The 24,620-nt window shown below is 38.1% G+C and overlaps 4 protein-coding genes across 4 annotated transcripts in view; all 4 read left to right on the top strand.

Annotated features, from left to right (window-relative positions):
- Positions 1-24,620, top strand: part of LOC125779266 (uncharacterized) — a 124,274-nt gene that overhangs the window by 8,353 nt on the left and 91,301 nt on the right. The window lies entirely within an intron of this gene.
- LOC125779507 (uncharacterized) lies at positions 18-2,695 on the top strand. The gene is made up of 2 exons (XM_049460864.1): positions 18-2,493; positions 2,561-2,695. The coding sequence occupies exons 1-2, from the start codon at positions 1,951-1,953 to the stop codon at positions 2,564-2,566; spliced, it is 549 nt and encodes a 182-aa protein (XP_049316821.1). The 5' UTR covers positions 18-1,950; the 3' UTR covers positions 2,567-2,695.
- On the top strand, positions 8,068-10,662 carry LOC125779686 (uncharacterized). The gene has a single exon (XM_049460958.1). It carries the CDS (start codon positions 8,068-8,070, stop codon positions 10,660-10,662), a length of 2,595 nt encoding a protein of 864 aa, XP_049316915.1.
- Positions 8,495-16,862, top strand: LOC125779278 (uncharacterized). Its single transcript, XM_049460422.1, has 2 exons — positions 8,495-8,610; positions 14,760-16,862. The coding sequence occupies exon 2, from the start codon at positions 14,762-14,764 to the stop codon at positions 16,853-16,855; it is 2,094 nt and encodes a 697-aa protein (XP_049316379.1). The 5' UTR covers positions 8,495-8,610; positions 14,760-14,761; the 3' UTR covers positions 16,856-16,862.

Here is a 24,620-nt window from a genome sequence, read left to right as displayed (position 1 = left end):
AATTAAAAGACAGTTATTGGCAATAATACAAAAAAACAGTGTTTTTATTCTGGAGTGACTCAACAAGTAAGTGCTGGTGTTAACTACCAAATTTGAAAGCTTTTTGTGATGAAAACAAAAATTGTAACTAATTAATTTCAGAAAAAATGATGGAATAAAAAAATTACGGGTTTTTAATATTTTCCCAAAGATTAGGAAACTCGCGTTAATTATTTGGTCTTGAAAATATTAAAAGCGGGTATTCTAAACAAACAAATTATCAACCACACTAATGGTAATTCCTTCTAAGAAATGTGTGAAACCATCATACCAACCTACAAATGAACTTTGCAATACGCTCTAAGTGTCAGGTAGCCGAACCGCTCCAACATTTGCGGAAATGTTGTGAAAAGAAAGGCGGAAAAACTTGACTCGAGTTACAGGAGCCAAATAAGAATTTGCCGCCAATAACGACAAAATGTTTCCGTCGTTCCCACGACAGTCGGGTCTACGTAAGTGGAACAGACCCGGACTTTTATTCGGCCAAACAGTGTCAAATTGGCAGAATCTGCCGCTACAACAACAACAACGACGTTTGAACGTCGACTTAGTTGCGATCGCAATAGCAATATAAAATCACAGTGATTTAAAAATAGCAATCACTGAAATCACAGATATCGAAAAATCACTAATCGCTCATCTCTATTGCAAACGTATACAAATAAAGTGATGGCTCTATTAAATTGACCCTCTATTAAGCGGACATTTCCATCAACCATGCACATATTTTTTTATGTTTTTTGAAGCTGCTTTCTCAAATATACATAATAAGCAGCTTCAAATTCGTTATTTTTTTTGCAATGAAATTTGTTTGTATGAACATAATCAAAATTAAACTTCAAGTACAATCCCTTGGATTCTTATACCAACAACAACTTTTTCGCCTTTATTTGTAAATAAAATTTTCACTGTTGTTGGGTCACCGATTGCAAACCACTGCATTCTTAAACCATATGTTCTTATATATTTTTTGCTATTTCTACTTCTTCTTATTTGCCTAATATTCAAGGTTAAGCATTAGAAGTCATTCACCTCAATGCAGTTAATAATTGTATTTGCATTGTGTTTGCTTGCGTTTGCTCTGTATACTTTTGCTAACGCTATGCTCCGCTCACGCAATTACACGTATGTTTGTTTGTGCAAATTAGTTAGCCCTACTTAGCATGTACTAAGCTTAATATGTAAGTAGCATGTTGCAATGCTGCATTCCCATTTTTACATTTCTCTTTTAATATCTAAATTAAATATGAAGAAGCAATAGCGTTAAGTAGGTACTTAGTTTTATGGACTGTTAGAAGTACATAACATATATATGTATATATGAATTAATACAAAGCGGAATTATGTACATATTAAGCGGTATCGAAATATTGTATAGAATATTATTTAAGGAGAAGAATTGTGCAAATAAAGTTAGTCTAATACCTGACCACCTTACAGTGTCGTTACTCGGCCCTTTGCTACAATTTGGCTTTACTTTTCGCTGTTTTTGTGAATTTGCGCGGTTATAGAAAAAGCTTTATAGCCCTACATTTTTTGGCGCCCAACGTGGGGCACGAGTAAATTGTTTCGTTGTTCGCATATCTTTCGAAGTTTGGTGGTCAGTATTAGACTGCATCGTGGGACATCATCATCATTGGATCTTCACCATTGGTCATCTTTACCATTGGACACATCAGCCGCGATCGCACACAGAACAGCACATCTACTTGTCGCCGCTACGTTTCGCTAGTACCACTTCCGTCAGGTGATATTCGCATATTTGTTTCGCATAAATACAATATTAAAATCCGTTGATACCATTTTACAATAAATTAACAAATCATTTATTACTCAACTACTCACTAGAAGGAAAATTATAATAATTTGAAATAATTTGAAGTCAGTATAAAGCACATAGATCGTTCTACAATGTCTTTGGACGAACTAAAACAACAACGCACCAGCACCAAGAAAAATATCACACGAATTAAAAATATCATCGATGCTAGCTTACGACCAGGTGGAAAAGTTCTTTCAGTAGCGGAATACAAATGTCGTCTAGGCATCCTGGAGTCATACTTCAAGCAGATTCTCTCAATTCAAACGGACATCGAAAGATTGGATTCTGAGGACGGAGGACGTGCTGACCTGGAAGAACTTTACGTAACAACTAAATTGGTTATTCAATCACAACTGGCAGAAGATAACAACGTTTCATTTTCGGATACAACTTGCGTGGTACAATCAAGTTCAAAACTTCCACCACTTAAGCTTCCTACGTTTGATGGCAAGTATTCGAATTATCAAAATTTTATTACCTCGTTCAAACAAATAATTGATCACGAGTTCAATTTAACAAATATTGAAAAATTCAACCATTTACGAAATTGTCTCCAAGGTCAAGCCTTAGAAACTGTAAATGCGTTTCAGGTTACAAACGAAAACTACCCAAAGGCGTTAGAACGATTGAAGGTACGTTATGACAACAAACCACTAATTTTCTTGGAAGGAATAAATTCGCTATTTGATTTACCTGCAGTTATGAAACCAAATGGCATTCAGCTAAGAAGTTTGATTGACAAAGCTTCTGCTATTTATGGTTCTTTGACATCACTGGGTAATGACAGGCAAATTTCTCAAGCAATGCTAATTTACCTAATATTGCAGAAGTCTGATGAACAGACCAACAAAAGGTGGAAGGAGTCGCTAGATTTCAGAACGCTGCCGTCATGGGAGGATTTCATCGCAGTTTTGGAAAGACACTGCCAATATCTGGAGTCACTCGACAACCCGCATGGTAGTACTTCGCCAGCTCAAGGTTTTAACAAGCACTCCACACCGAAATCAAGGAGTCAACCAAAAGGTTACACATTTTCCTGCTCTACCATATTGTGCCAATTCTGTTTTAACAACAACCACAAGATTTTTAACTGTGAACGGTTTAAGTCGCTAAACATAACTCAACGTTTCGATCATGCAAAGAAAATTGGACTTTGCATCAATTGCTTATCAAAGGGACATCAAGTAGCCAATTGTTCATCATCGCACAGGTGCAAGGTTTGTGCACGACAACACCATAGTTTACTTCACCGCGGGTCACCTTCAGGCCAACCAACAACTACTCAACTATTTCCTACACAGGAGGCAGCCGTACATACTCATATGAATAATTCATCGTTGGATAATGTAATCCTTGCAACAGCAAAAATTTTCGTTCGTGATTCAACTGGAAGCTATAGATTGGGTACAGCGTTGCTAGATTCGTGTTCGCAAGTCAATTTCATCACAGATGATTTTTCGCAAAGGTTGCTGCTGCCAAGAAACAAACAAAACATAGAAATTCAAAGCATCGGTTCGTCATCAACAAATATTAAATTCAAAACTTCAACTAACATCAAGTCTCAAGTCACCGGTTTCGAGCTTCCATTAACTTTTTGTATTACATCGCACATTGCTTATCAACCAGATCCGGAAATCAACATTTCAACATGGAATATTCCAAAAAATATAGTACTCGCTGATGATGAATTTAATATTCCAAAGAAGATCGACATGTTGCTGGGTACGGAAACGTTTTTCAGTCTGCTATCTGTAGACCAAATCCATCTTGGGTCTAATTTACCTATCTTGCAAAAAACGCTCTTAGGCTGGATCGTTTCGGGACGCTATAATACCGGCAGTAACAATATAACTAAGCCATCTTGTTTATTTTTAGCCAATGAATCTTTAGATGCCAAATTGGAAAAGTTGTGGAAATTGGAAGAAGTCACTACCATCCCAGAGCCTTGGACTCGTGAACAACAGATTTGTGATAATTTATACAATACAACCGTGGCAAGAAGACCTTGCGGCAGAATAGTAGTCAAACTCCCTTTCAAGGATGATCCGACGTGCTTGGGTGAGTCATACACTACGGCATTGCGACGATTCAATGCACAAGAACGTCGATTAGCCAAATCACCACAATTGACAGAACAGTACGTTGAATTTATGAACGACTACGAGAGCCTGGGTCATATGAGCATCATAAGGAATCCGAATCTGAGCGAACCGCATTATTTTATACCACATCACTGCGTTCTTAAACCAACAAGTACAACAACAAGGCTTAGAGTCGTATTTGACGCCTCCTGTCGAACTACATCCCAAAAATCACTAAACGATATTCAGATGGTTGGTCCTACAATCCAATGCGAACTTTTTATTCTTCTTCTTCGTTTCCGATTCAATAGGTTTGCACTCACTGCGGACATAGTCAAGATGTATCGGCAAATACTAATGCACGAAGATGATCGAAAGTTCCAGTACATTCTGTGGAGGAGTTCACCGACTGAGAAGATTCGGACTTACCAACTAAATACTGGAACGTATGGAATGGCTGCTGCACCATATCTTGCTATACGGAGTTTGTTGTACCTAGCTGAACAACATTCAAAACAATTCCCAATTGGCGCAAAGATCGTGAAGTCATCGTTTTACGTAGACGACTTACTGTGTGGTGCTGACAGTCTAACCGAACTTTCGCAGATAAGGCAAGAGGTAACACAACTGTGAGAATTAGGAAAGTTTAAATTAACAAAGTGGCATTCTAATCATCATCGATTCAGAGAAGACGACTCGTTAAAGGATTTAAACGTAGATTCCTCTATCACTAACGCACTTTGACTAAAATGGAACCAAAATCTTGATTGTTTTATTTTTTCATTTGAAGCAAAACTAGGACTCAGTGGTCGTCTTACAAAACGTTCCATCCTCTCTGTTGCATCGTCACTTTACGACCCACTCGGTATTTTGGTTCCTGTTGTTATAGCTTCAAAAATTTTGTTGCAAGAAATATGGCTACTAAAGTTGGATTGGGATGAATCAGTGCCACAGAATATTGAATGGGCTTGGAAAAACTTTCTGGATTCCTTATCGGATCTTTCATTAATCAAGGTACCAAGGCCTTGTTTTTCAGCAGATATGGAGTCTTTTCAGATACATGGATTTTGTGACGCATCGATTCGTGCATATGGTTGCGCAATTTACACTCGTTTTATCAACAAATCTGGCACTGCTACTATTCGCTTACTCACTGCTAAGTCCAGAGTTGCACCCATCAAAAAGCAATCGTTACCAAAATTAGAACTGTGTGGCGCTCTTCTCCTCGCTCGTTTATTAGCTAAAATCAAACCAACAATTTCTCATAAATCTTTTAATATTTTTCTTTGGACAGACTCACAAATAGTCTTACATTGGCTGAAGATGCATTCTGCAACACTTTCGACCTTTGTTGGCAATCGAATTTCGGAAATCCAGGACTTAACCAAAGGTGCCCATTGGAGACATGTACCAACTCATTGTAACCCGGCGGATGTTGCGTCTAGAGGATGTACTGTAAAGGAACTTGTTGTTTCAATATGGTACACCGGACCGGGGTCCCTATACGAAAATTCAAATAAATGGCCAAAGGACAACTGCAATGATATCGACATGGAAGTTGTCGAAAAGGAGAAGCGAAAATCTGCATTCAAATCAATCGTTAGCACCAATTACATTTTGGAAATCGTGAATCAGCGAAGTAACTATTCTAGCAGCCTTCGATTAATAGCTTGGATGTTCCGCTTCATCAATATTTGTCGACATAATGCACAACTTAACGAATCATCAACTCTCTCACCACGAGAGTTGCATCACGCCTTACTTTGCATAATTTGGAACATTCAACATATACATTTTGCTAATGACATTCATCTCTTACAGAAAGGTCTCACGACAAATGGTCCATTGCGTTATTTAAATCCGTTTTTAGAGTATACCGAAGGATTTCAAATACTCAAAGTTGGAGGTCGATTGGAATCAGCAGATATTCCAGAAGAAAGGAAACACCCAATGCTGTTGCCAAGCAAATGCGAATTCGTTGTGCATTACGCTCGCCACCTACATCGAAAACACTACCATGCAGGACCAAAGGCACTCGTAGCACTAATAAGACTTCAGTTTTGGATAGTCAATGCACGCGATTTAGCAAGACGTATCGTCAGATCGTGCACACATTGTATACGTTACAAGCCAAAGCTGATGAACCAGGTAATGGGACAGTTACCTGTCGAGCGATTGACTCCATCTCGCCCCTTTGCGCGTTGCGGTATTGACTTCTGCGGACCAGTCAACGTATATTTGCGTATTCGAGGTAAAACACCTTATAAATCATACATCGCGATTTTTGTTTGTCTAGCGACGAAGGCGGTTCACATCGAACTTGTATCGGACCTAACCACGGACGCGTTCTTAGCATCATTGAAGTGGATGATTGGAAGGAGAGGGCTACCTTCTGACATCTTTTGTGACAACGCAACAAATTTTGTGGGCGCTTGCAGCAAACCAGCTGAACTAAAATCATTTCTATTTAATACCGAAAACAAAGATAAAATTGTAAAATACTGTGCTAATGAATTTGTAAATTTTAATTTCATTCCTCCCAGAGCACCTCATTTTGGCGGTATTTGGGAGGCCGCAGTTAAATCGGCTAAGGGTCATCTCAACCGTACCATCAAAAATGCAAGACTCACGGCTGAGGAACTAACAACAGTGTTGGTGGAGATAGAAGCTCTGTTAAATTCTCGGCCACTAACACCATTATCATCGGACCCAAACGATTATGAAGCATTAACTCCGGGGCATTTTATTATTGGTAGCGCACTAACGGCACTCCCAGAGCGAAGGTTGTCAGGCGAAATAAGCAGCTTACACAGATGGAATCAAGTCACTAGCATTAAACAGACGTTTTGGAACAGGTGGTCAAATGATTATATCAACGAACTGCAAATACGATCAAAGTGGTTTTCGGAACAGCCAAACATCAACAACAACTCAATGGTTATCATCCATGAAGACAACTTACCACCACAAAAATGGCATATTGGAAGAGTTATAAACTGTATTCCAGGAAAGGACTCTAAAATACGTGTGGTGGACATTCGAACAACGAAGGGAATCATTCGGCGACCAATTCACAAGCTAGCACTACTACCTGTTTGAAATGTCTTTCAACGGGGCCGGGATGTTGGGTCACCGATTGCAAACCACTGCATTCTTAAACCATATGTTCTTATATATTTTTTGCTATTTCTACTTCTTCTTATTTGCCTAATATTCAAGGTTAAGCATTAGAAGTCATTCACCTCAATGCAGTTAATAATTGTATTTGCATTGTGTTTGCTTGCGTTTGCTCTGTATACTTTTGCTAACGCTATGCTCCGCTCACGCAATTACACGTATGTTTGTTTGTGCAAATTAGTTAGCCCTACTTAGCATGTACTAAGCTTAATATGTAAGTAGCATATTGCAATGCTGCATTCCCATTTTTACATTTCTCTTTTAATATCTAAATTAAATATGAAGAAGCAATAGCGTTAAGTAGGTACTTAGTTTTATGGACTGTTAGAAGTACATAACATATATAACTATGTATATATGAATTAATACAAAGCGGAATTATGTACATATTAAGCGGTATCGAAATATTGTATAGAATATTATTTAAGGAGAAGAATTGTGCAAATAAAGTTAGTCTAATACCTGACCACCTTACAGTGTCGTTACTCGGCCCTTTGCTACAATTTGGCTTTACTTTTCGCTGTTTTTGTGAATTTACGCGGTTATAGAAAAAGCTTTATAGCCCTACATTTTTTGGCGCCCAACGTGGGGCACGAGTAAATTGTTTCGTTGTTCGCATATCTTTCGAAGTTTGGTGGTCAGTATTAGACTGCATCGTGGGACATCATCATCATTGGATCTTCACCATTGGTCATCTTTACCATTGGACACATCAGCAGCGATCGCACACAGAACAGCACATCTACTTGTCGCCGCTACGTTTCGCTAGTACCACTTCCGCCAGGTGATATTCGCATATTTGTTTCGCATATATACAATATTAAATTCCGTTGATACCATTTTACAATAAATTAACAAATCATGTATTACTCAACTACTCACTAGAAGGAAAATTATAATAATTTGAAATAATTTGAAGTCAGTATAAAGCACATAGATCGTTCTACAATGTCTTTGGACGAACTAAAACAACAACGCACCAGCACCAAGAAAAATATCACACGAATTAAAAATATCATCGATGCTAGCTTACGACCAGGTGGAAAAGTTCTTTCAGTAGCGGAATACAAATGTCGTCTAGGCATCCTGGAGTCATACTTCAAGCAGATTCTCTCAATTCAAACGGACATCGAAAGATTGGATTCTGAGGACGGAGGACGTGCTGACCTGGAAGAACTTTACGTAACAACTAAATTGGTTATTCAATCACAACTGGCAGAAGATAACAACGTTTCATTTTCGGATACAACTTGCGTGGTACAATCAAGTTCAAAACTTCCACCACTTAAGCTTCCTACGTTTGATGGCAAGTATTCGAATTATCAAAATTTTATTACCTCGTTCAAACAAATAATTGATCACGAGTTCAATTTAACAAATATTGAAAAATTCAACCATTTACGAAATTGTCTCCAAGGTCAAGCCTTAGAAACTGTAAATGCGTTTCAGGTTACAAACGAAAACTACCCAAAGGCGTTAGAACGATTGAAGGTACGTTATGACAACAAACCACTAATTTTCTTGGAAGGAATAAATTCGCTATTTGATTTACCTGCAGTTATGAAACCAAATGGCATTCAGCTAAGAAGTTTGATTGACAAAGCTTCTGCTATTTATGGTTCTTTGACATCACTGGGTAATGACAGGCAAATTTCTCAAGCAATGCTAATTTACCTAATATTGCAGAAGTCTGATGAACAGACCAACAAAAGGTGGAAGGAGTCGCTAGATTTCAGAACGCTGCCGTCATGGGAGGATTTCATCGCAGTTTTGGAAAGACACTGCCAATATCTGGAGTCACTCGACAACCCGCATGGTAGTACTTCGCCAGCTCAAGGTTTTAACAAGCACTCCACTCCGAAATCCTGCTCTACCATATCGTGCCAATTCTGTTTTAACAACAACCACAAGATTTTTAACTGTGAACGGTTTAAGTCGCTAAACATAACTCAACGTTTCGATCATGCAAAGAAAATTGGACTTTGCATCAATTGCTTATCAAAGGGACATCAAGTAGCCAATTGTTCATCATCGCACAGGTGCAAGGTTTGTGCACGACAACACCATAGTTTACTTCACCGCGGGTCACCTTCAGGCCAACCAACAACTACTCAACTATTTCCTACACAGGAGGCAGCCGTACATACTCATATGAATAATTCATCGTTGGATAATGTAATCCTTGCAACAGCAAAAATTTTCGTTCGTGATTCAACTGGAAGCTATAGATTGGGTACAGCGTTGCTAGATTCGTGTTCGCAAGCCAATTTCATCACAGATAATTTTTCGCAAAGGTTGCTGCTGCCAAGAAACAAACAAAACATAGAAATTCAAAGCATCGGTTCGTCATCAACAAATATTAAATTCAAAACTTCAACTAACTTCAAGTCTCAAGTCACCGGTTTCGAGCTTCCATTAACTTTTTGTATTACATCGCACATTGCTTATCAACCAGATCCGGAAATCAACATTTCAACATGGAATATTCCAAAAAATATAGTACTCGCTGATGATGAATTTAATATTCCAAAGAAGATCGACATGTTGCTGGGTACGGAAACGTTTTTCAGTCTGCTATCTGTAGACCAAATCCATCTTGGGTCTAATTTACCTATCTTGCAAAAAACGCTCTTAGGCTGGATCGTTTCGGGACGCTATAATACCGGCAGTAACAATATATCTAAGCCATCTTGTTTATTTTTAGCCAATGAATCTTTAGATGCCAAATTGGAAAAGTTGTGGAAATTGGAAGAAGTCACTACCATCCCAGAGCCTTGGACTCGTGAACAACAGATTTGTGATAATTTATACAATACAACCGTGGCAAGAAGACCTTGCGGCAGAATAGTAGTCAAACTCCCTTTCAAGGATGATCCGACGTGCTTGGGTGAGTCATACACTACGGCATTGCGACGATTCAATGCACAAGAACGTCGATTAGCCAAATCACCACAATTGACAGAACAGTACGTTGAATTTATGAACGACTACGAGAGCCTGGGTCATATGAGCATCGTAAGGAATCCGAATCTGAGCGAACCGCATTATTTTATACCACATCACTGCGTTCTTAAACCAACAAGTACAACAACAAGGCTTAGAGTCGTATTTGACGCCTCCTGTCGAACTACATCCCAAAAATCACTAAACGATATTCAGATGGTTGGTCCTACAATCCAATGCGAACTTTTTATGCTTTTTCTTCGTTTCCGATTCAATAGGTTTGCACTCACTGCGGACATAGTCAAGATGTATCGGCAAATACTAATGCACGAAGATGATCGAAAGTTCCAGTACATTCTGTGGAGGAGTTCACCGACTGAGAAGATTCGGACATACCAACTAAATACTGTAACGTATGGAATGGCTGCTGCACCATATCTTGCTATACGGAGTTTGTTGTACCTAGCTGAACAACATTCAAAACAATTCCCAATTGGCGCAAAGATCGTGAAGTCATCGTTTTACGTAGACGACTTACTGTGTGGTGCTGACAGTCTAACCGAACTTTCGCAGATAAGGCAAGAGGTAACACAACTGTGAGAATTAGGAAAGTTTAAATTAACAAAGTGGCATTCTAATCATCATCGATTCAGAGAAGACGACTCGTTAAAGGATTTAAACGTAGATTCCTCTATCACTAACGCACTTTGACTAAAATGGAACCAAAATCTTGATTGTTTTATTTTTTCATTTGAAGTAAAACTAGGACTCAGTGGTCGTCTTACAAAACGTTCCATCCTCTCTGTTGCATCGTCACTTTACGACCCACTCGGTATTTTGGTTCCTGTTGTTATAGCTTCAAAAATTTTGTTGCAAGAAATATGGCTACTAAAGTTGGATTGGGATGAATCAGTGCCACAGAATATTGAATGGGCTTGGAAAAACTTTCTGAATTCCTTATCGGATCTTTCATTAATCAAGGTACCAAGGCCTTGTTTTTCAGCAGATATGGAGTCTTTTCAGATACATGGATTTTGTGACGCATCGAATCGTGCATATGGTTGCGCAATTTACACTCGTTTTATCAACAAATCTGGCACTGCTACTATTCGCTTACTCACTGCTAAGTCCAGAGTTGCACCCATCAAAAAGCAATCGTTACCAAAATTAGAACTGTGTGGCGCTCTTCTCCTCGCTCGTTTATTAGCTAAAATCAAACCAACAATTTCTCATAAATCTTTTAATATTTTTCTTTGGACAGACTCACAAATAGTCTTACATTGGCTGAAGATGCATTCTGCAACACTTTCGACCTTTGTTGGCAATCGAATTTCGGAATTCCAGGACTTAACCAAAGGTGCCCATTGGAGACATGTACCAACTCATTGTAACCCGGCGGATGTTGCGTCTAGAGGATGTACTGTAAAGGAACTTGTTGTTTCAATATGGTACACCGGACCGGGGTCCCTATACGAAAATTCAAATAAATGGCCAAAGGACAACTGCAAAGATATCGACATGGAAGTTGTCGAAAAGGAGAAGCGAAAATCTGCATTCAAATCAATCGTTAGCACCAATTACATTTTGGAAATCGTGAATCAGCGAAGTAACTATTCTAGCAGCCTTCGATTAATAGCTTGGATGTTCCGCTTCATCAATATTTGTCGACATAATGCACAACTTAACGAATCATCAACTCTCTCACCACGAGAGTTGCATCACGCCTTACTTTGCATAATTTGGAACATTCAACATATACATTTTGCTAATGACATTCATCTCTTACAGAAAGGTCTCACGACAAATGGTCCATTGCGTTATTTAAATCCGTTTTTAGAGTATACCGAAGGATTTCAAATACTCAAAGTTGGAGGTCGATTGGAATCAGCAGATATTCCAGAAGAAAGGAAACACCCAATGCTGTTGCCAAGCAAATGCGAATTCGTTGTGCATTACGCTCGCCACCTACATCGAAAACACTACCATGCAGGACCAAAGGCACTCGTAGCACTAATAAGACTTCAGTTTTGGATAGTCAATGCACGCGATTTAGCAAGACGTATCGTCAGATCGTGCACACATTGTATACGTTACAAGCCAAAGCTGATGAACCAGGTAATGGGACAGTTACCTGTCGAGCGATTGACTCCATCTCGCCCCTTTGCGCGTTGCGGTATTGACTTCTGCGGACCAGTCAACGTATATTTGCGTATTCGAGGTAAAACACCTTATAAATCATACATCGCGATTTTTGTTTGTCTAGCGACGAAGGCGGTTCACATCGAACTTGTATCGGACCTAACCACGGACGCGTTCTTAGCATCATTGAAGTGGATGATTGGAAGGAGAGGGCTACCTTCTGACATCTTTTGTGACAACGCAACAAATTTTGTGGGCGCTTGCAGCAAACCAGCTGAACTAAAATCATTTCTATTTAATACCGAAAACAAAGATAAAATTGTAAAATACTGTGCTAATGAATTTGTAAATTTTAATTTCATTCCTCCCAGAGCACCTCATTTTGGCGGTATTTGGGAGGCCGCAGTTAAATCGGCTAAGGGTCATCTCAACCGTACCATCAAAAATGCAAGACTCACGGCTGAGGAACTAACAACAGTGTTGGTGGAGATAGAAGCTCTGTTAAATTCTCGGCCACTAACACCATTATCATCGGACCCAAACGATTATGAAGCATTAACTCCGGGGCATTTTATTATTGGTAGCGCACTAACGGCACTCCCAGAGCGAAGGTTGTCAGGCGAAATAAGCAGCTTACACAGATGGAATCAAGTCACTAGCATTAAACAGACGTTTTGGAACAGGTGGTCAAATGATTATATCAACGAACTGCAAATACGATCAAAGTGGTTTTCGGAACAGCCAAACATCAACAACAACTCAATGGTTATCATCCATGAAGACAACTTACCACCACAAAAATGGCATATTGGAAGAGTTATAAACTGTATTCCAGGAAAGGACTCTAAAATACGTGTGGTGGACATTCGAACAACGAAGGGAATCATTCGGCGACCAATTCACAAGCTAGCACTACTACCTGTTTGAAATGTCTTTCAACGGGGCCGGGATGTTGGGTCACCGATTGCAAACCACTGCATTCTTAAACCATATGTTCTTATATATTTTTTGCTATTTCTACTTCTTCTTATTTGCCTAATATTCAAGGTTAAGCATTAGAAGTCATTCACCTCAATGCAGTTAATAATTGTATTTGCATTGTGTTTGCTTGCGTTTGCTCTGTATACTTTTGCTAACGCTATGCTCCGCTCACGCAATTACACGTATGTTTGTTTGTGCAAATTAGTTAGCCCTACTTATCATGTACTAAGCTTAATATGTAAGTAGCATATTGCAATGCTGCATTCCCATTTTTACATTTCTCTTTTAATATCTAAATTAAATATGAAGAAGCAATAGCGTTAAGTAGGTACTTAGTTTTATGGACTGTTAGAAGTACATAACATATATATGTATATATGAATTAATACAAAGCGGAATTATGTACATATTAAGCGGTATCGAAATATTGTATAGAATATTATTTAAGGAGAAGAATTGTGCAAATAAAGTTAGTCTAATACCTGACCACCTTACAGTGTCGTTACTCGGCCCTTTGCTACAATTTGGCTTTACTTTTCGCTGTTTTTGTGAATTTACGCGGTTATAGAAAAAGCTTTATAGCCCTACATTTTTTGGCGCCCAACGTGGGGCACGAGTAAATTGTTTCGTTGTTCGCATATCTTTCGAAGTTTGGTGGTCAGTATTAGACTGCATCGTGGGACATCATCATCATTGGATCTTCACCATTGGTCATCTTTACCATTGGACACATCAGCAGCGATCGCACACAGAACAGCACATCTACTTGTCGCCGCTACGTTTCGCTAGTACCACTTCCGCCAGGTGATATTCGCATATTTGTTTCGCATATATACAATATTAAATTCCGTTGATACCATTTTACAATAAATTAACAAATCATGTATTACTCAACTACTCACTAGAAGGAAAATTATAATAATTTGAAATAATTTGAAGTCAGTATAAAGCACATAGATCGTTCTACAATGTCTTTGGACGAACTAAAACAACAACGCACCAGCACCAAGAAAAATATCACACGAATTAAAAATATCATCGATGCTAGCTTACGACCAGGTGGAAAAGTTCTTTCAGTAGCGGAATACAAATGTCGTCTAGGCATCCTGGAGTCATACTTCAAGCAGATTCTCTCAATTCAAACGGACATCGAAAGATTGGGTTCTGAGGACGGAGGACGTGCTGACCTGGAAGAACTTTACGTAACAACTAAATTGGTTATTCAATCACAACTGGCAGAAGATAACAACGTTTCATTTTCGGATACAACTTGCGTGGTACAATCAAGTTCAAAACTTCCACCACTTAAGCTTCCTACGTTTGATGGCAAGTATTCGAATTATCAAAATTTTATTACCTCGTTCAAACAAATAATTGATCACGAGTTCAATTTAACAAATATTGAAAAATTCAACCATTTACGAAATTGTCTCCAAGGTCAAGCCTTAGAAACTGTAAATGCGTTTCAGGTTACAAACGAAAACTACCCAAAGGCGTTAGAACGATTGAAGGTACGTTATGACAACAAACCACTAATTTTCTTGGAAGGAATAAATTCGCTATTTATTTACCTGCAGTTATGAAACCAAATGGCATTCAGCTAAGAAGTTTGATTGACAAAGCTTCTGCTATTTATGGTTCTTTGACATCACTGGGTAATGACAGGCAAATTTCTCAAGCAATGCTAATTTACCTAATATTGCAGAAGTCTGATGAACAGACCAACAAAAGGTGGAAGGAGTCGCTAGATTTCAGAACGCTGCCGTCATGGGAGGATTTCATCGCAGTTTTGGAAAGACACTGCCAATATCTGGAGTCACTCGACAACCCGCATGGTAGTACTTCGCCAGCTCAAGGTTTTAACAAGCACTCCACTCCGAAATCCTGCTCTACCATATCGTGCCAATTCTGTTTTAACAACAACCACAAGATTTTTAACTGTGAACGGTTTAAGTCGCTAAACATAACTCAACGTTTCGATCATGCAAAGAAAATTGGACTTTGCATCAATTGCTTATCAAAGGGACATCAAGTAGCCAATTGTTCATCATCGCACAGGTGCAAGGTTTGTGCACGACAACACCATAGTTTACTTCACCGCGGGTCACCTTCAGGCCAACCAACAACTACTCAACTATTTCCTACACAGGAGGCAGCCGTACATACTCATATGAATAATTCATCGTTGGATAATGTAATCCCTGCAACAGCAAAAATTTTCGTTCGTGATTCAACTGGAAGCTATAGATTGGGTACAGCGTTGCTAGATTCGTGTTCGCAAGTCAATTTCATCACAGATAATTTTTCGCAAAGGTTGCTGCTGCCAAGAAACAAACAAAACATAGAAATTCAAAGCATCGGTTCGTCATCAACAAATATTAAATTCAAAACTTCAACTAACTTCAAGTCTCAAGTCACCGGTTTCGAGCTTCCATTAACTTTTTGTATTACATCGCACATTGCTTATCAACCAGATCCGGAAATCAACATTTCAACATGGAATATTCCAAAAAATATAGTACTCGCTGATGATGAATTTAATATTCCAAAGAAGATCGACATGTTGCTGGGTACGGAAACGTTTTTCAGTCTGCTATCTGTAGACCAAATCCATCTTGGGTCTAATTTACCTATCTTGCAAAAAACGCTCTTAGGCTGGATCGTTTCGGGACGCTATAATACCGGCAGTAACAATATATCTAAGCCATCTTGTTTATTTTTAGCCAATGAATCTTTAGATGCCAAATTGGAAAAGTTGTGGAAATTGGAAGAAGTCACTACCATCCCAGAGCCTTGGACTCGTGAACAACAGATTTGTGATAATTTATACAATACAACCGTGGCAAGAAGACCTTGCGGCAGAATAGTAGTCAAACTCCCTTTCAAGGATGATCCGACGTGCTTGGGTGAGTCATACACTACGGCATTGCGACGATTCAATGCACAAGAACGTCGATTAGCCAAATCACCACAATTGACAGAACAGTACGTTGAATTTATGAACGACTACGAGAGCCTGGGTCATATGAGCATCGTAAGGAATCCGAATCTGAGCGAACCGCATTATTTTATACCACATCACTGCGTTCTTAAACCAACAAGTACAACAACAAGGCTTAGAGTCGTATTTGACGCCTCCTGTCGAACTACATCCCAAAAATCACTAAACGATATTCAGATGGTTGGTCTTACAATCCAATGCGAACTTTTTATGCTTCTTCTTCGTTTCCGATTCAATAGGTTTGCACTCACTGCGGACATAGTCAAGATGTATCGGCAAATACTAATGCACGAAGATGATCGAAAGTTCCAGTACATTCTGTGGAGGAGTTCACCGACTGAGAAGATTCGGACGTACCAACTAAATACTGTAACGTATGGAATGGCTGCTGCACCATATCTTGCTATACGGAGTTTGTTGTACCTAGCTGAACAACATTCAAAACAATTCCCAATTGGCGCAAAGATCGTGAAGTCATCGTTTTACGTAGACGACTTACTGTGTGGTGCTGACAGTCTAACCGAACTTTCGCAGATAAGGCAAGAGGTAACACAACTGTTAGAATTAGGAAAGTTTAAATTAACAAAGTGGCATTCTAATCATCATCGATTCAGAGAAGACGACTCGTTAAGGGATTTAAACGTAGATTCCTCTATCACTAACGCACTTTGACTAAAATGGAACCAAAATCTTGATTGTTTTATTTTTTCATTTGAAGTAAAACTAGGACTCAGTGGTCGTCTTACAAAACGTTCCATCCTCTCTGTTGCATCGTCACTTTACGACCCACTCGGTATTTTGGTTCCTGTTGTTATAGCTTCAAAAATTTTGTTGCAAGAAATATGGCTACTAAAGTTGGATTGGGATGAATCAGTGCCACAGAATATTGAATGGGCTTGGAAAAACTTTCTGAATTCCTTATCGGATCTTTCATTAATCAAGGTACCAAGGCCTTGTTTTTCAGCAGATATGGAGTCTTTTCAGATACATGGATTTTGTGACGCATCGAATCGTGCATATGGTTGCGCAATTTACACTCGTTTTATCAACAAATCTGGCACTGCTACTATTCGCTTACTCACTGCTAAGTCCAGAGTTGCACCCATCAAAAAGCAATCGTTACCAAAATTAGAACTGTGTGGCGCTCTTCTCCTCGCTCGTTTATTAGCTAAAATCAAACCAACAATTTCTCATAAATCTTTTAATATTTTTCTTTGGACAGACTCACAAATAGTCTTACATTGGCTGAAGATGCATTCTGCAACACTTTCGACCTTTGTTGGCAATCGAATTTCGGAATTCCAGGACTTAACCAAAGGTGCCCATTGGAGACATGTACCAACTCATTGTAACCCGGCGGATGTTGCGTCTAGAGGATGTACTGTAAAGGAACTTGTTGTTTCAATATGGTACACCGGACCGGGGTCCCTATACGAAAATTCAAATAAATGGCCAAAGGACAACTGCAAAGATATCGACATGGAAGTTGTCGAAAAGGAGAAGCGAAAATCTGCATTCAAATCAATCGTTAGCACCAATTACATTTTGGAAATCGTGAATCAGCGAAGTAACTATTCTAGCAGCCTTCGATTAATAGCTTGGATGTTCCGCTTCATCAATATTTGTCGACAAAATGCACAACTTAACGAATCATCAACTCTCTCACCACGAGAGTTGCATCACGCCTTACTTTGCATAATTTGGAACATTCAACATATACATTTTGCTAATGACATTCACCTCTTACAGAAAGGTCTCACGACAAATGGTCCATTGCGTTATTTAAATCCGTTTTTAGAGTATACCGAAGGATTTCAAATACTCAAAGTTGGAGGTCGATTGGAATCAGCAGATATTCCAGAAGAAAGGAAACACCCAATGCTGTTGCCAAGCAAATGCGAATTCGTTGTGCATTACGCTCGCCACCTACATCGAAAACACTACCATGCAGGACCAAAGGCACTCGTAGCACTAATAAGACTTCAGTTTTGGATAGTCAATGCACGCGATTTAGCAAGACGTATCGTCAGATCGTGCACACATTGTATACGTTACAAGCCAAAGCTGATGAACCAGGTAATGGGACAGTTACCTGTCGAGCGATTGACTCCATCTCGCCCCTTTGCGCGTTGCGGTATTGACTTCTGCGGACCAGTCAACGTATATTTGCGTATTCGAGGTAAAACACCTTATAAATCATACATCGCGATTTTTGTTTGTCTAGCGACGAAGGCGGTTCACATCGAACTTGTATCGGACCTAACCACGGACGCGTTCTTAGCATCATTGAAGTGGATGATTGGAAGGAGAGGGCTACCTTCTGACATCTTTTGTGACAACGCAACAAATTTTGTGGGCGCTTGCAGCAAACCAGCTGAACTAAAATCATTTCTATTTAATACCGAAAACAAAGATAAAATTGTAAAATACTGTGCTAATGAATTTGTAAATTTTAATTTCATTCCTCCCAGAGCACCTCATTTTGGCGGTATTTGGGAGGCCGCAGTTAAATCGGCTAAGGGTCATCTCAACCGTACCATCAAAAATGCAAGACTCACGGCTGAGGAACTAACAACAGTGTTGGTGGAGATAGAAGCTCTGTTAAATTCTCGGCCACTAACACCATTATCATCGGACCCAAACGATTATGAAGCATTAACTCCGGGGCATTTTATTATTGGTAGCGCACTAACGGCACTCCCAGAGCGAAGGTTGTCAGGCGAAATAAGCAGCTTACACAGATGGAATCAAGTCACTAGCATTAAACAGACGTTTTGGAACAGGTGGTCAAATGATTATATCAACGAACTGCAAATACGATCAAAGTGGTTTTCGGAACAGCCAAACATCAACAACAACTCAATGGTTATCATCCATGAAGACAACTTACCACCACAAAAATGGCATATTGGAAGAGTTATAAACTGTATTCCAGGAAAGGACTCTAAAATACGTGTGGTGGACATTCGAACAACGAAGGGAATCATTCGGCGACCAATTCACAAGCTAGCACTACTACCTGTTTGAAATGTCTTTCAACGGGGCCGGGATGTTGGGTCACCGATTGCAAACCACTGCATTCTTAAACCATATGTTCTTATATATTTTTTGCTATTTCTACTTCTTCTTATTTGCCTAATATTCAAGGTTAAGCATTAGAAGTCATTCACCTCAATGCAGTTAATAATTGTATTTGCATTGTGTTTGCTTGCGTTTGCTCTGTATACTTTTGCTAACGCTATGCTCCGCTCACGCAATTACACGTATGTTTGTTTGTGCAAATTAGTTAGCCCTACTTAGCATGTACTAAGCTTAATATGTAAGTAGCATATTGCAATGCTGCATTCCCATTTTTACATTTCTCTTTTAATATCTAAATTAAATATGAAGAAGCAATAGCGTTAAGTAGGTACTTAGTTTTATGGACTGTTAGAAGTACATAACATATATATGTATATATGAATTAATACAAAGCGGAATTATGTACATATTAAGCGGTATCGAAATATTGTATAGAATATTATTTAAGGAGAAGAATTGTGCAAATAAAGTTAGTCTAATACCTGACCACCTTACAGTGTCGTTACTCGGCCCTTTGCTACAATTTGGCTTTACTTTTCGCTGTTTTTGTGAATTTGCGCGGTTATAGAAAAAGCTTTATAACCCTACAACTGTATTAATAGTTTATTATATGAATAACAGTATTGTATTAATCCTTTTTCACTCCACTTTTCTATCTTTTTTTATAGCAATTTTTTAATATTTATGTTTTATTTATTCCTTTATTTTTCTTTTTCTTTTGTATATACATAGGCACCACTGCATTACACTTCCAATATGTATTTTGTATTTGAAATTTTTTGCTTTGTATTTTTATACTCTCGCAACAAAGTTGCTAAGGAGAGTATTATAGTTTTGTTCACATAACGGTTGTTTGTAAGTCCTAAAACTAAAAAAGTCAGATAACGGGTTGTATATACCAAAGTGATCAGGGTGACGAGTAGAGTTGAAATCCGGATGTCTGTCTGTCCGTCCGTCCGTCTGTCCGTCCGTCCGTGCAAGCTGTAACTTGAGTAAAAATTGAGATATCATCATGAAACTTGGTACACGCATTTATTGGCTCCATAAGAAGGTTAAGTTCGAAGATGGGCAAAATCGGCCCACTGCCACGCCCACAAAATGGCGGAAACCGAAAACCTATAAAATGTCATAACTAAGCCATAAATAAAGATATTAAAGTGAAATTGGGCACAAAGGATCGCATTAGAAAGGGGTATATTTAGACGTAATTTTTTTAAAAAAGTGGGCGTGGCCCCGCCCCCCACTAAGTTTTTTGTACATATCTCGGAAACTACTATAGCTATGTCAACCAAACTCTATAGAGTCGTTTCCTCCCATACAAAGGTTATGTTGAAAATCACTTAAAGTGCGTTAACCGACTAACAAAAAACGTCAGAAACACTAAATTTTACGGAAGAGATGGCAGAAAGAAGCTGCACCCAGGCTTTTGTCAAAAATTGAAAATGGGCGTGGCGTCGCCCACTTATGGGCCAAAAACCATATCTCAGGAACTACTCGACCGATTTCAATGAAATTTGGTATATAATATTTTCTTAACACCCTGATGACATGTACAAAATATGGGTAAAATCGTTTCACAACCACGCCTTCTTCTAATATAACGATCTTTTGAATTCCATCTGATGCCTTCTCTGTATAATATATACATTTACATAAATACGCTATTTGAGCTAAGGTATCCCTTGTGGAAAAATTGTCGTGATCGGACTATAACTTTTCGCGGTCCCTGATATCGAACACGAAGAACTCAGTGCCTAACCTAACCCAACCTAATTTTTCACCGAAAATATCGGTAAATCTCTCAGAATTTAATTCTAATTAATTTTACAGCAAAATAAAAAAATATGTAAATGACGGATAATGAAATCTCGATTATCACTTTATCATGCGAGAGTATAAAATGTTCGGTGACACCCGAACTTAGCCCTTCCTTACTTGTTTATGTATGTATTTAATGTTTTTTTAAGGTTTAATTTGTTTTTTCGCACTTCACTTCCGAAGAACCAAAAAGAATCGTCAGGCAATTAGTCACGATAACGAAAGTTAGCACTAACACGATAAGTTAGCACTTTTAGTAAATATTAACTAAATCTACGAACATTCCATTAAATAGTGGAGAAATACTGTTGTTTTTGAGTTTTCTAACGTGATGTCGTAAATAATTACATTTTTTCCGCTTGCGCTGCAAACGCAGGCAAAAGGTCTACAGAAAACTCCCCAATGGTGTATGTCTAACTGTTATGGATATCCCACTCTATAACATTCTTTTGTTGTGCCTATAAATAGCGCGTCGCGGTTCTCCCTATAGCACTTTGAATTTATCGGCGAGCGGACGCGTTTATTATCGGAGCTCTCCTGATCCTTCTTAACAAATAATACATCTGCTAAATATTTGAAATAGTAGAATAAAACTGCAACCAAATACGCAGTGCAATGGATTATAACTGGCTCAGTCGAAGAATATTATACCACGTGCACTCCAAAAGACTGATGTCATAACCCTGTCAGCCGACTTTTTCGTCTTTCCACGCTTGAGTACCGGTTCATCATATGCAGTCCACTATAATGTCTGTAGATTGGACTCCAGCGTGAAATGATGGAGCCGTATTTCTATTGTCACACACCGACGCAAAAAATCGGTTTTATTACGATTAAAGAGCACTCAAACACTCCTCAGAGTCAGCAATTCGTTTTTTTTCTTTTGCTAGATTTTAAACTTGCGAAGCACCTACTATGCACAGAGCTTTCGCCTCTTTAGGGCGTCAACTGCCCTCATTGTCCTCGTTGCTCATTTCGCCTCTTTCCAACTTAGCAAATCTCCTTTCAACGATTGATCTCCCTGGTTCAGAGCCCAAATTCAACAATATTTTTCCCAAAAAAAAACAATTTATTAACACACTAAATGCTTTTATGATCAATTTTTTTGTAAACTAACACAAGTTGCTTCACAAAAATGCTATATCCCATTAACATATGGTTAGAATCTAACCAATAGAAATCATATAGATGGTAGTAGTAGTGTTATCTATGGATCCCCACAGTAAAGCGTGGATGGGTCCTCTAGTATTCTAATAAAACAGAAGTTCTCGAAAAAGAAAAATAAATCAATTTAAATAAAATGGCTCATAATAATGGGACTTTACAAAATTATATAGTAGAATTAAATTCAATACATAATCAGAGGTCAGTAAGGCAACGTATTGAAAAAGATAAAAATATGTAAATTCTTTTGAGGGTGATGCCGGGCAATTGCCAGCACTCATTGAAGCAATAGATAGGATTTCTAGGGATTATCTGAACTAGGAACAAGAAGTTTTTAGAGTAGTGTACAATTTAAAAATAACTGGGAAAGCAAAAAAATTTTTGCATCTTGCCACACCAGCTGGTTGAGAAGATTGCAAAATAAAACTAAAATAACATTTTAAGTCTAGTGATATTGCCTCAATATAGTTTCTAACAAACCTTACCGCTGGTGGGGGGCAATGATAGACTTGTATCGAGGGAGAATTTATTCATTCTAATTTTATTTGATATTTTCATTGCCTATATACTATTTTAGGAAACTATCTTAAGTAACTAATTATATGTGTATGTGTATATGTTTGTAAGTATTGCAGCATATTGTTTATGCTGCATGAAATGGGGTCGTTTTTAAGTGTACAATTCAAAACATTTGTGTGTGTTTAATGTTATCTCATCTGTAAATTTATGACTTGTGTTTACCCATTTAGTTTACAATTCTCTATGCATTTTTATTATTATTAGATGCGCATTGCATGTAAATGCATGTGTCTGCTTATGTACATATGTATGTACGTTTAATATATTTGAAAATAGATATTTATTTTTAATAGTCTTTCGGCTTTGCTGATAGTAAATAAGTAAGCATGTTCAATGATAATTGAACACCTAGGCAGTGGCGGATTAAGTATTTTGACGCCCTAGGCCCTGTCTGATTAGCCGCCCTTTTTAAAGGATGAAATTTTATTTCTTTGAGTCCGTTCATATTATTAAGATATAATATTTATTTAATAAAAGTATAAATGTTAAACAATACAGTTTTCTTAAACTATAATGTATAACTTAATTTTCAAATATCTTCTTTCTGGCTTTCGTCTGAGCAAAATCATCAATTATGTCGTTGTAGTCAATTTCTTGAACTAGTTGGGCTTCAATTGACAGTAGTGCTAAAGCATTGAGTCTCTCTTGGCCCATACTTGCGCGTAAATACGTTTTGACTCTTTTCAAGCTGGAAAAAGATCTTTCTCCTGAACAGTTCGTAGCCGGAATACTCAAAAAAATAATGTCTACATTTGGATAAACATCTTGAATATTTTGTGTTAATACCTCAATAAAGATTTATCATTCCTTACCTCTGGTGGGGGAAATGAAAAGACCTTCATCGAGTGAGAATTTATTCATTCTGATTTTATTTGGTAAAATGTAAACCTTATATAAGTTATCGGGCTTTTTGCTAGAGCTCCGAAAAAGAAAGTGGTTTTATTTTAATTGGGTCCGTACGACCTTCTTTATTAAACTTTAAATTGCAACTAACTTACATATTCTTTCTTAAGCTAAAAGTAACCTTTATTACTGTCAGCTATAACTTTATTTCTGATTGCGAACTATTAGCTCAGCTATATTTGTTATTAAAATATTAGCGTCAGCTATAATTATGAATATGTTTCGTGTTAACTTATACTATTTTTGAGTTCTTAGTTATCTAATTAAACATATGTGTGTATATTTACGGCACACCACATGGGGTTGTTTTCAACTGTACAATACAATACATGTATGTGTGTGTGTTTAATGTTATCTCTTCTGTAAATTTATGACTTGCGTCCCATATATTTTTATTATTAAGGGTATTCGTTTAAACGTGTAAAAGCCCTGTAAACCTCTTAAACCGTGTATATTTACGAACGCGTAAAAATCTGGCAACGACTTATGTATATGGAAATTCATTTAAACACATTACGCACCAATGTCAGTGTGTAAAGAACGCTTGTAAATTTACGATATTGCAAAAGCAACCCTTCCAAACGACCAGCTGATGAATATTATTGTGAAAATTAAAATGGAAAAGGTAGGAATGAAACTCGGAACATAAATTTTATTTAATTGCTGCAATTGTTTTATATTTCAGAATAAGAAGTTAAAGCGAAAGCGCCTACGGCTGAAACCGTCCCATCGCTGTACGGAGTCGAAGTCCCTGCAGCTGTTGCAAGCAGTATCCGACGCAATTAAAGATAGTCCAGAATCTTTTGAGGTAAGGGTTTTAGAAAAGTGAAAATGTTTAGGTACATATGTTTGTTTTAACACGAATTTACGCATATCTTCCAGAAACCGACCT

This window comes from Bactrocera dorsalis, chromosome 6 (assembly GCF_023373825.1).
Source record: "Bactrocera dorsalis isolate Fly_Bdor chromosome 6, ASM2337382v1, whole genome shotgun sequence".
NCBI lineage: Eukaryota > Metazoa > Arthropoda > Insecta > Diptera > Tephritidae > Bactrocera > Bactrocera dorsalis.
Note: the sequence above shows the minus strand (reverse complement) of the source record. Positions and strands in the feature narration are given on the sequence as shown.